General features: G+C 39.3%; 2 protein-coding genes across 2 annotated transcripts; one reads left to right on the plus strand and one right to left on the minus strand.

The window, feature by feature from the left end:
- Positions 1–281: 281 nt before the first annotated feature.
- On the minus strand, positions 282–3,945 carry LOC111667556 (hydroxyacylglutathione hydrolase, mitochondrial-like). Its single transcript, XM_023423292.2, has 9 exons — positions 3,787–3,945; positions 3,140–3,324; positions 2,574–2,638; positions 2,265–2,382; positions 2,070–2,178; positions 1,759–1,862; positions 1,475–1,576; positions 1,282–1,361; positions 282–1,150 (listed from the first exon to the last, which is right to left on the minus strand). Exons 1-9 carry the CDS (start codon positions 3,851–3,853, stop codon positions 1,051–1,053), a joined length of 930 nt encoding a protein of 309 aa, XP_023279060.1. The 5' UTR covers positions 3,854–3,945; the 3' UTR covers positions 282–1,050.
- A 204-nt stretch (positions 3,946–4,149) lies between these two features.
- fahd1 (FAH domain containing oxaloacetate decarboxylase 1) lies at positions 4,150–6,115 on the plus strand. Its single transcript, XM_023423293.2, has one exon. It carries the CDS (start codon positions 4,252–4,254, stop codon positions 4,912–4,914), a length of 663 nt encoding a protein of 220 aa, XP_023279061.1. The 5' UTR covers positions 4,150–4,251; the 3' UTR covers positions 4,915–6,115.
- Positions 6,116–11,286: the final 5,171 nt, after the last annotated feature.

The raw sequence follows: 11,286 nt of genomic DNA on the forward strand, positions 1-11,286 counted from the left end.
TAACTACCCAACAGTGTATAAAGCAGTTAACGGCCCCCCAGTTATCATTTCTTTTGGTTCATGAAGTTTGGTGACCTCACGTAAATATACCTAGTTCACTTTACACCTGAGCAGAGGACTGATTAGCCTGAATGAGTAAAAACACGTATGTGGTTATGCAGGGCCTCTGAAATTAACTCCACCTCAACAGCCAACGCATGTCCATCTAATCATACAATATATATGATTATATAACACTTTCAATGGGGCCATTCTGCAGCATGAGTACCTTATACTTAGACTACGTTTTGAATGTTTTTATTTCTACTGACTTACATCAAATGTGGTTTATTGCTTTTTCCAAACATGCAATATTCATTGTAGGATTGTATTTCACATGCAAAACAGCATTCATGGTATCTAACATTTAATGCTGAAAGACCAGCAAGTAGTGTTCACAGAATGCCTTTAGATAAAGGAAGAAATAAAAAGGACTTGTGCCGAATCATACATAACAAACAACTAAACTAACTGCTTTCAAGCAAATACAAAAATAAAATAGGAGGAAACATTCCAGGTCAGAATAAAATATATGTCTTTACAGACAAAGATATTACTTTATCAATTTACAGAAATTTTTACAAATATTCCAACATTTGTTAGTCAAGTGGCTCCCTGTTTTGTTTAAGTTTTCAAATTTAAACAACGAATGAAACAGTTGGAGTTTGTACATCTATATATTACATCATAATTCTAAATACACTCTAAAACTTCCATTTACAGATTAACAAAATTATTTCTCATTTAAAGCATTCAATTAATGGCCATATATTCCTTCCAATGTCAGCCAATTAAACTACATACGATTAAAAACAATGACAGATAAGTTTGTAGCCATATTAGCGTTGAACATAGTGATAAGAACTGTGTGCCTTGACTGAGAATAAATGCAGCAGGTCTATTTCAAATGGCTTTGAGGATTAGTAGCAGATATTTTCTTTAGTATACTGTTGTCATCTTGCAGTGTTGAGAGCAGTTCTTCAGAAACAGTCTGCATGAGCGCATGGGGCGTCACTCCTTGGGCACCCGGAAGCCATCTTTTTCTTTCCGGAGACTTCTCATGGTTTCAATGGGGTCTGTCTGCTTTACGTGATCTTGGACAGACTTCTCTCTAAATTAAACATCATAAAATAAGAATCAGTCAGGTAGCACTTAAAGAGCTCTAAACAAACTACAGTCTTCTGAAATATTTAGTATTCATCATAGTATATCATTTATATACATACATATAGTCATACATACTTAACTCTCATGAAGGGGTTAAATGTGAATTCGTCAGCCAAAGTAGATGGAATAGTAGGTTCTCCATTACTGCATTTCTCCTACAGAAATACAAATACACGTATGCAGAGTTGTTTTTGATTTGATCGGTTTCAGTGGTTGATCATGTGACTGAAGCAATGATTGTTTAGATATGACACGTTAAATCAAATACCTTTGCCCATGCTAGCTTCTTCTGAATGACCTCATTGTCTGGTTCCACATGACGTGCAAATTTCAGATTACTGACAGTGTACTCATGACCGCAGTAGACGCGCTTAAACACAAAGAAAACAACACTGTTAGTCAGTCTGTCAAACAGCTTAAGTATACTTTATCAGAATATTGCATTTTCCAAACCCAAATTCAATCAATCACTTTAAGAATGACTCATGTCTACATTAAGACTTGAAATAACACCTTTTACATTGACATTTACAATGAAGTACATATATTTACAGTTTCAGGAGGCAGGCGTCCCAGAATTTCTATCAAGGCTTTGTACATCTGCTCTGCTGTACCCTCGAAGAATTTACCACAACCGGCCACAAACAGCGTGTCCCCTGAATGAAAGAAATAACAAAAAAAAAAACCAAAAATAAATAAGGTCACACATGACAGAGGGCTGACTTGTTACACAGGCTGCATCAGTTCTGATCAGTCAAGCTTGACCGATTCAAGGGTTTTGTCAGAGAGCACATTGTCTCAAATATCAGCTGGTATTTACAGGCAGTTCATCAGATCTAAAAGCTTAATGTGATTAGACTAACCTGTGAAAACAGCTGGTGGCTCAGTGCTGTTTTCTTTTGTCACATAGTAGCAGATGTGACCAGTTGTATGACATGGTGTAAACAGGCATTTGACACTGAGGGATCCAAGCTGGGGGAGAATGACAGCAGTGAGGAAAACATCAGGCATTTGGGGCAGATATTTGAATTGTACGATACATGACTTGATGGTTTTACTTTGAAATTGTGGGAGTGAGAAACTTTCTTTGTGACAGCATCGACTCTGTCATCCCCTCCATAGACCTTTAGCCCTGGCATTAGCTTCACCATCTTCTCATTTCCACTAGCATGATCCCTAAGAGGAGAAAATGATCAGTGTATTGTTACAACCCTTTGGTTCAGCAGAGGGGTAGATTCATGCATAATGGTTTCTTAACATATTTTTTTCTGGTTATCTCACATGTGTGTAGAAAGTTATCATGAATATATAAGTAAGTTTAAACCTGTGTATTGGTAAAATAAAAGATATCTTAACATGTGGCCTACCAGTGGTGATGAGTGGTCAGAATTGTTGTCAGTTTTACGCCATGTTTCCTTATAGCCTCCACAACCTGTTGAAAGAACAAATCCACCTATTTGAAGTAGTGCTGAAATGTTTAGTTCATTAATCGATCTAAAGAAAATTATTCAGTTATTCAATTTCCTCTGTTTTGTATTATTACATCATCATCATTATTTTTGTTTTTGAACTGAGGACGCCACATTGGGCTCAGGAAACTTGTCAAGGACATTTTTTCATTATTTTTTTGACATTTTACAGACTAAATTTATCCAAAAAATAACATGCAGTATACTGAAAATAATCACAAGGTGCAGCCCTAAATGGAAGCAGTGTTTCTTTATGTGTATGTGTATGTATATATATTTATATATATTTATGTGTGTATGTATATAATATATTATAAAGTTTTAGGACAGTGTGCCAAATGTGACATGTTACAGAGCAGAATTATTAAGTAGCATAAAATGGAAAATTACTCAAGTACAAAGACTTCAAAGCTGTGCCTTACAGTGCTGTGCAGTACTTCAGTAAACATAACAGATGCACGAACCTTTATTGGCTCCACCGGGTCAACAATCGCTGCTTCTCTCGAGTCCACATCTATCAGCAGGTACATGTAGTTGTCACTGAGTGCTGGGACAAGTTCAATCCTCATGTTTGCTTGTTCCACCAAAGAGGACTTCCTCACTGCGCTGTGAAGGAGAGCAGCTGCTTGGGCCTTGACTTCCACAGGTGCTACATGAGATGATACAGTAGACGTGTGACACAGATACCAGTGTCAGGCTAACACGGAGACACTCGGGGATCTTATTTAACTCTTTGTACACTTACAGAAACAGTGTGTTTTTAAGACAAGTCGCTTTCCATACACATTGTGTATTTTCCCCTATCACAACACTCGTTGGATAAACAATGACAAACAACGTTAGCTTAAATGCTAGCTGTAAAAACGCGTTAGCATTACATTCTGCCACCTAGCAGTCAAAGCACTGATGTGAAATTACTGTATCAGAGGATATTATGTAAGAGACAGAAGAGTTTTGCTCAAGCAGACCAGCTGCGGTCACCTCACAGCTCTCTTCTTTGTACACAACAAACAGATAAACATGTTAGCAACCCGTAACTGCTAAACATTCACGTAAACAGGCTAACATGCTGGATGTCTGCATACTAAGGAGAAAAATCGTGCGGACGTACCAAATTTGAATGCTGTTGCAGCTCCTATTAGAGTGCAGGCACTCCCTGCTAGAGACCTGAATAACATAACAACAGTATGTACAGCCTTATCACATTCGTATGAACCAGAAAAGTTTGGTTGTGGTTCAGTTCCGCCTCCGCCCCCTCTTTAACTCCAACCTCCCAGGCTTCACCAATCAAATCTGGGGGAGTAGATCGCGAATAATCACTTAAACGCGTGACAAAAATGCATTTATTACACAATTTTAACGACGAGTATGTGTGTTTATTTTCCCCTTTGTCCCCAATAAACTTCGCAATAACATCGATATTATACATGGGATTAAATGTTTGAGTTTTTTTGTTTGTCCCTTTGGGTTTGCCGTAGGTTAATAACCTGGGTGTAGGATCTTGAGTGTCGGTCAAAGTGTAGTTGAACCAGTACTGACTGCTTCCGAGCGGCTGAGACTTTAACATTTCTCCGCAATGACAGCACGAAATATATCTCGGTTTTGGGAATGGGGGAGGAAGATTATTTGTGTTGGGAGAAATTATGCGGACCACGCCAAAGAGCTGAAAAATGCGATTCCCACAGAGCCCGTCCTGTTCCTGAAGACCCCTTCTGCATATGTAAGAGAGGGCTCCCCGATCCTGGTGCCCCTGTACACCAGCAACCTGCACCATGAAGTGGAGTTAGGAGTGGTGATCGGGAAAGGGGGCACGGCCATCCCTCAGTCCGCTGCTATGGAGCATGTTGCAGGGTACGCCCTGTGCTTGGACATGACAGCCCGGGACATCCAGGACGAGTGCAAGTCCAAGGGTCTGCCCTGGACCTTGGCCAAAGCTTTCAACACCTCCTGCCCCGTCAGTGAGTTCATCCCCAAAGAGCGCATCCCTGACCCGGGCAACGTCAAGCTGTGGCTGAAGGTGAACGACCAGCTGCGGCAGAGCGGCTGTACCTCCCAAATGATTTTCTCCATCCCCTATCTCATCAGCTACATCAGCGACTTCATCACCCTGGAGGAAGGGGATCTCATCCTGACCGGGACCCCTAAAGGAGTCTCCGCCGTGCAGGAGCACGATGAGCTGCAGGCTGGGATCGAGGACGTCGTTACTATGAGCTTCAAAGTTGACAGACGAGACCAGTAGTGAAAAGATGAGACATAAGAAATGCTCAGATTCATGAGAAGAGAGTGATTTTACTGGAAACTTGAATTTTAATTCTTTTAAATAATTTTCTGTCCCTGTGTTGATCAGCAGATGGCAGTGCAGCGCCAGAAAGACCATATTCCTGAGGAGTTTAATGCTGCCTTGTCAAGTGTTTGAGTTCATAAAAAACTGTTTTGGTTACATTGATTGATCTCAGCATCATCATCATCATCATCATCTATTTTACTGTATCTCAGCCCAACGATATGAAAATGATTTATCACACGCTGATGCTGTCTTTGTTTTTGATAACAAGTGGTGGAAGAACTATTCAGAACTTTTACTCAAATACAAGATGCAATAATATGTTGTAAAATATTTTCACATAAATAAACTGCATTCAAAATTTAAGTAAAAGTACGATTGTATCATCTAGAAAAAGGTCAATGTTATTATTGGAGAATGGCCTCTGTCAGTGTTATATTGTTGTATGTAACATTATTAGATCATCGTTGTTATCATAATGCTTGTTAATGCATTACAGTATAAGTAGCAACTAATTTGAGCCATTTTATATGCTGTGTATACTGAATTAAATACAGTGGTGGGAGTACACAAAGTATCAGTACAACAGTATAATGCTCTGTTACAAGTTATTAAGTGTTTCATTGAATTACAAAGTACTAGGAGCTATTTAAAGTATCAAAAGTAGAAGTGGGCCTTTTCCAGAATGACCCATTTCAGCCTAGTATATATATAATTACATTCTTTAATGTTGAGGCTGATAAATGATGTTCATTTTAAACTGCTGAATAGGTTAATCTATAATAATACATCAGAATGTCCATGTTGATTATATTTTTGCATTAATAATCTGAATAAGTAACTACAGTTTTAAATAAATGTAGTGTAGTAAAAAGTACAGTATTTCCCTCTGACAAAAGCAATAGATTGATACTTGAAGGTGGAGCTGACTTTAGCTGAGTAAAATTAAATGCCTCTTAAGACACGATAAATGACTAAAGATTCTTTTCAATAGCAATACAGTCACACAGTGTATCACACCATGAGTCATGCCCAAAAGTGAACCGTGTTAGCCCTTCAGTACACTGTGTTATCTGGTTCATCCATAACAATCTAATACGCCAAAAAAGACTACCCTTGCTAGTATAATTCAATAAAACAATATGACTTGTGTTAATTCTGTTCATCCAGTGAAATTTTGACTTTCACACTATCTACCCTCACCATAACCACATTCTTCCTGCCCTGTTTAACATCTGTTCCAGGTTCAATTACAATTCTCCCACAGGCTTCTCTGTTTTCAGGATCAATCAGAGCCTCCATCAACCTGTCCCAGGCCAGTCTGCTGTAACCTGAGTCTGTGTACATCATCTTTCCACACCTGTAGGGTACGTTATCTCCAAGACTCACACTACCCGAACCCACGGCCCTCAGGGGACTCCAAGTTATATGTGTCCATCATTAGAACAGTTATGACAGATTCAATTAGATTTGGGATCTGAGAAATGTAGTCGTGGCCTGTTTTCCCCCCACCATGTTAGAGCAGGGTTAGAGCAGTGCACTGTATAGCGTGCGCTCACAGGTGTCGTCTTTTATGAGATATGAATCATTCTGTTCATTGTCCCTGTGTGACTGAAGGTATTACAACCTCACAGGTTTTAACAATGGCTTCAAAGCTCGAGCTCAGCTCTGGTTTAGCGTTCACCACATGAAGCGCTATGTTGTCATCGAGCAGGAGCCTGAGAAGGTATATTTGACGCTTTCAAGGCAGGGGGGGATTACGTGTAGACAACAGTCTTCCCATCTAACTCAGACTCACAATGATGTCATTCATGACATGAAGGTGGTAACTGAGCAAAACAGTGGAGACTGGGGGGAGTCCTCTTGTTGACAAAGTAGATTTTCTATCACATCCTAGTTGTAGATATACATTTTTAGTCATGCCAGCAGCATGGCTCTAGCGATGTTGGTCTGTCTGTCCGTCACTGAGTCCACCTCTTTGGTCCAGATGGAAAAATCTCAAAGACTATTAGATGGATTGACACAAAATATATGGTTCCCAGATGATAAGTCTAAATGACATTTGAGATCCGCTCTACTGCCACCATAAGTTTGACAGTTCTGAGTAAAATGTCTCAACAACTATCAAGTTGGATTGCCATGAAATTTGGTCCCCTGACTTTTAATCTAGTGTCATCATAAACTGAAATTTTTCATTTGTCTGATACTTTGATTTGTGAAATAGCTGTAAACCTAATGACATTTCCATCACCCTCAGCTGTACTTTTCGCTTAGTTCTCATGGAAACAAATGTTAGCAAGTTAACATGGCAAACTTGCCTCTACACTTTGTTTGCACTTCTTTGATAGGTGTCATGATGCAAGAAAATGAAAGCACATACATTTATGAAAGCAGCGGGACACCTATAGAACAAACGGGACAGTACAATGAGAAGATGGGATACATGAACAGCTGAATATGACACTCATTTTACAGCAACTGTAACATGCCACATGTAACATATTACCACAGACATGTTATATCATCTGTTAGTAGCCATCAGTCCATCAGAAGTTTAGTGCAGAGGAATCTATGTTGCTGGAGGTGATTGGGTCAAATCTCTCAGGTTCACAAGGAAAATAACTTGAACATGAATACAGGCTTGAACGTGTATCCATGTTTCATATCGATCATGAAGAGCAGCTGAATTGTGTAGCTTTTTTTTTTTCTTTTTTGCAATAAAGTCCAGTTAAGTCCAGTTTATATGAAGAAATGTGTAGTTTAATTTGAAATCACTTAAAAGAAACACAAACACACACACAGCATCTTTTTTGGTCATAAAATGCACAAATGCTGCAATGTACTATCCTTAGATGACTGAAAGGCATCTGCAAACTTGAAAAGATTTTGCACTGACCTTTTCTTTTTGCGCGGAATAAAGCACTGTCCAGTGATTTTAATGCAATACTGGAATTTTAATGCAGGGAGGTCCAACATGTGAAATTGTTTTACAGCTTGGCAGTGTGTGTGTGTGTGTGTGTGTGTGTGTACGTGTGTGTGTGCGTGTGTGTGCATGCGTGTGTGTAAAATGACCCTTTGTGATGCCTCAGTTTGCGTGCTGCGCTGTATGTCACAGGGCGGTGCTGTGGTGTGGCCATTCTTAGAAAAAAAACCACCAACACACGCAACCATTGGAGCAACTGAGTCAGAGAGGATGCATATGACATACTGCATCAAAAAGACATGCACTCACATGGCCAGGAAATTGATTTTATTTCATTTTTGGAGAGGCAGAGAGGCGACTGCATGTGTCTGATCTGGATATGCCTTGTCTTCTTTACGTGTCCCACATCATTGGCAAATTCTGACTGGTTATTCCACATGCAAACAATTACAGTGTATTCAATTATTCAGTCTCTTCGACTGAATGAATAAGTGGGTATTTGGGGATTAATAAAGCCACACAGCAAATCAAGAACCAATTTGTGATTTTTTTTATAGGCCAAACTATGGGGCTGTAATTTATTCTTGTAGAATAATGAATGGGTTCTTTGGCAAATGAAAAGAAACCATGCATGAAGGCCAGGTGCAAGCCTCTTTCATTCAGAGTGATTGACTGCACGTAGTGTGTTAACATTTTGTTTGAAGATGCAGGTGGAAAGCAAAGTGGTTAGTATACCATGGAACATACTGTAGACTTAACAACTTAAGGCAGCATTTGATTTAACCATGCTTCTTCCACATGTTTGAATTTCTGCAAGCCAAATAAAATTACAAAAACCGATTCAAGTTTCCAGAAGAGTTGTATTTTCATTTTAAGAATACAGTTTTATTTCTTGTGTGTGAAAGGTTTTCATCCAATTGGCAGCTGTGTCTCAGTTAGTACCTCATCAACCAAATGTAAGCCTCTCCATAAACTCTGATTGTTCAAGTTTTCCAATCAAGGCCCAATAAGCAGACTATAGCTGGTACATTGCAGACTAAAATGGCAACAGAAATATGTGCTGAAACGTGTCCAGAAAAACAATGTTATAAAATCCTATTGTAAAAGTTCTTAATCCCATATCCCTAAAAGGTTCCCCAATTTGTGTTGAGCTACCCTGACCATTTGAAAATCTCTCAAACCCAAATTACTTTCTCATCAATTAAAGCTGGAGTCACAATTTAACAAGATACTGTGAGGCCTAAACCACAGAGAAGAGAGAAAATCCCCGAGCATTTCTTCCTTGAACCGAAGGAGACTGTGGTATGGGTGGAAAACGTGTGGAGTCCCCGCTACGAACCGTCTTCATTTGTGGCTGCTCAAAGGGAAACTACTTTTACACTCTAATCCTAGTTTTTATCTGCTCTGTAGAAATCTGCGCCCTTTCCTTCAGCGCAGCCCTCAACGTGGTTCATCCCAACCTCAGAGTGTTTCTAATTAGTCTGACATGTGCTCATTACTCCCAAATAAGAGTCACCACACAAAATATACATCTCCCATCACACCTTATCTCAAATGGTCACAGTGGTCTGTAACTCAGTCCATATTGGGTGATTTTCACTCATGCACACAAATCCACAATGGTAAGAATTGATGGCATGCGTTAAACTGTGGGCTCAAATCCTTGAAAGCTGCATGCCAGCCAGAGGTAAACAAATTAGGGTCCCCATGAGAACGGAAGATTTGGAGTTTTAAGGACCTATAATTTATTGTCTTTCCCTTTTAGTTGTTTTGAGCAGTTGTAACCAAAATGCCCAGTATTCTTACATACTGAGAGAAAAATACATTGTTTTTCCGCATCATCTGGATTTGGCTGTCAACTCCTCTTTGACTTTATACTGTTGCATCCAGGCTTTGGCACAATGTGAATAGGAACAGAAACAACAACTCTTTTTCTGACTTATGAACAGCACATGTTAAATCTGACACTGGATTGCCAGTGCAATTATTGTTGGAGTTGAACAAAATCATTCAGTGATGCAGTGAGTGATCACAAGGATTCATTTGATTTGTGAAAAATCTGTGGTTATTAAAGATCCAGACATTTTTATACATTTAAAGGAGACCTATGTAAGTTTTGCAATTGCTACATAGCCAACGTTAGCATTACCATTAGATTACTTACCAGTCTAAAAGACACGTTGTGAGTTCAGCATCAAACTTTATTCCTTTACTTCTCAAGAACTTTCTCCAGCAGTGGAAAGCAATGCTAATGTTAGTTCTCGTTTTGCTTCTATTTCTATCACTTCTTTTCTTCTACTGAAGTTAGCAGGCTAACCAGTTTGCCGAGGTCCAGCTAGACCATCTCGTCACTTTCCAACAATAACTCACTGTAGCCTCCAGTCTGCCCTGAAGATGTAGCACTTCTCAGAGGGTATATTATAACCTCTTGTAATGCTAAGGTTGGCTGTGTAGCAGTTGCAAAACTTACAAACTTGTGTTTGATATGGGTTTTTCACAAAAACGTTCAAACTTTGCCACATGTCACAGCATAAAATCACAACATACTTGTGGAGTGGAGGGGACTTCAAAATAACATGATACAATTTGTCACCACATTTTTTGTTATATTGTTAAAGCGGTCCTGATATTTTCCATCTCGCTGAAAAACTGCAAAATGTTACTGAAATGTGGATCTGTTACAGAAGACCTGTTGAATCAAATCATGAATTTTGTGAATGGCTGTACACCTAAAATATTGATGACAGAGTCATAAAACATGACTAAATGCTGGTTGAGCACATATGAGCTCAGCCAACCACAAATGGAGGGTGGCTGTTCATGAGCTCATATGTGCAAACAGACCAGAGGCCATATTGTCAGGCTTGTTTGCTTAGATCACAGAGCTGGATGAAGTTATAGTTTAGTTAATGTCATCTTCACATCCCAGTTTTAGGACATGTATTATCAATCATTCCTCCATTTTTCTTTCCAATTCTTTCATTCGCCTCAATTGAATTTCTCACATCAGTACCAGTGTTTGGTGACAACTGTAGATTATGCTGAATGTCCTGCTGATTTAATGAAACTGAATGAACAGGCTAGTCCTGCAAATACTGATACTAATGTCTTTCCCAGATGGCAGAGTGGTAAATCAGTTATCTGTAATGCCTGCTGTTGGGCTGGCACAGCGAGAAGGCAGCTATCAGTATGACTGGTAATACAGCTTAATAAAAGTTGGCACAGATGAAGTGAGCCAAGCACGTTTAAATTTTACTGAGGCGCACTAAAAACTAATGCCAGACATATAAAACAGAGGGGGGATGTGACAGAAATACTGACTGGAACTAGAAGAGGCAAGATGGAAGGAGAGAGCCAAAGCCCTGGGTGTGTGTGCCTGAAAACTAAAATTTTAAGACACCAGC

The sequence above is a fragment of the Seriola lalandi genome, unplaced genomic scaffold, assembly GCF_002814215.2.
Source record: "Seriola lalandi dorsalis isolate HSWRI2012SDOR001 ecotype SW California unplaced genomic scaffold, Sedor1 jcf7180002054690, whole genome shotgun sequence".
Lineage (NCBI taxonomy): Eukaryota > Metazoa > Chordata > Actinopteri > Carangiformes > Carangidae > Seriola > Seriola lalandi.

Bases quoted from the DNA above. Each gene is read 5' to 3' on its own strand.
- LOC111667556 (XM_023423292.2), bottom strand. From the start codon at position 3,853: ATGTTATTCAGGTCTCTAGCAGGGAGTGCCTGCACTCTAATAGGAGCT. The intron at 3,325-3,786 runs GTACGTCCGCAC...CATCTCATGTAG, and splicing joins TGCAACAGCATTCAAATTTG to CACCTGTGGAAGTCAAGGCC. The intron at 1,151-1,281 runs GTATGTATGACT...TGTTTAATTTAG, and splicing joins AACCCCTTCATGAGAGTTAA to AGAGAAGTCTGTCCAAGATC.
- fahd1 (XM_023423293.2), top strand. From the start codon at position 4,252: ATGACAGCACGAAATATATCTCGGTTTTGGGAATGGGGGAGGAAGATT.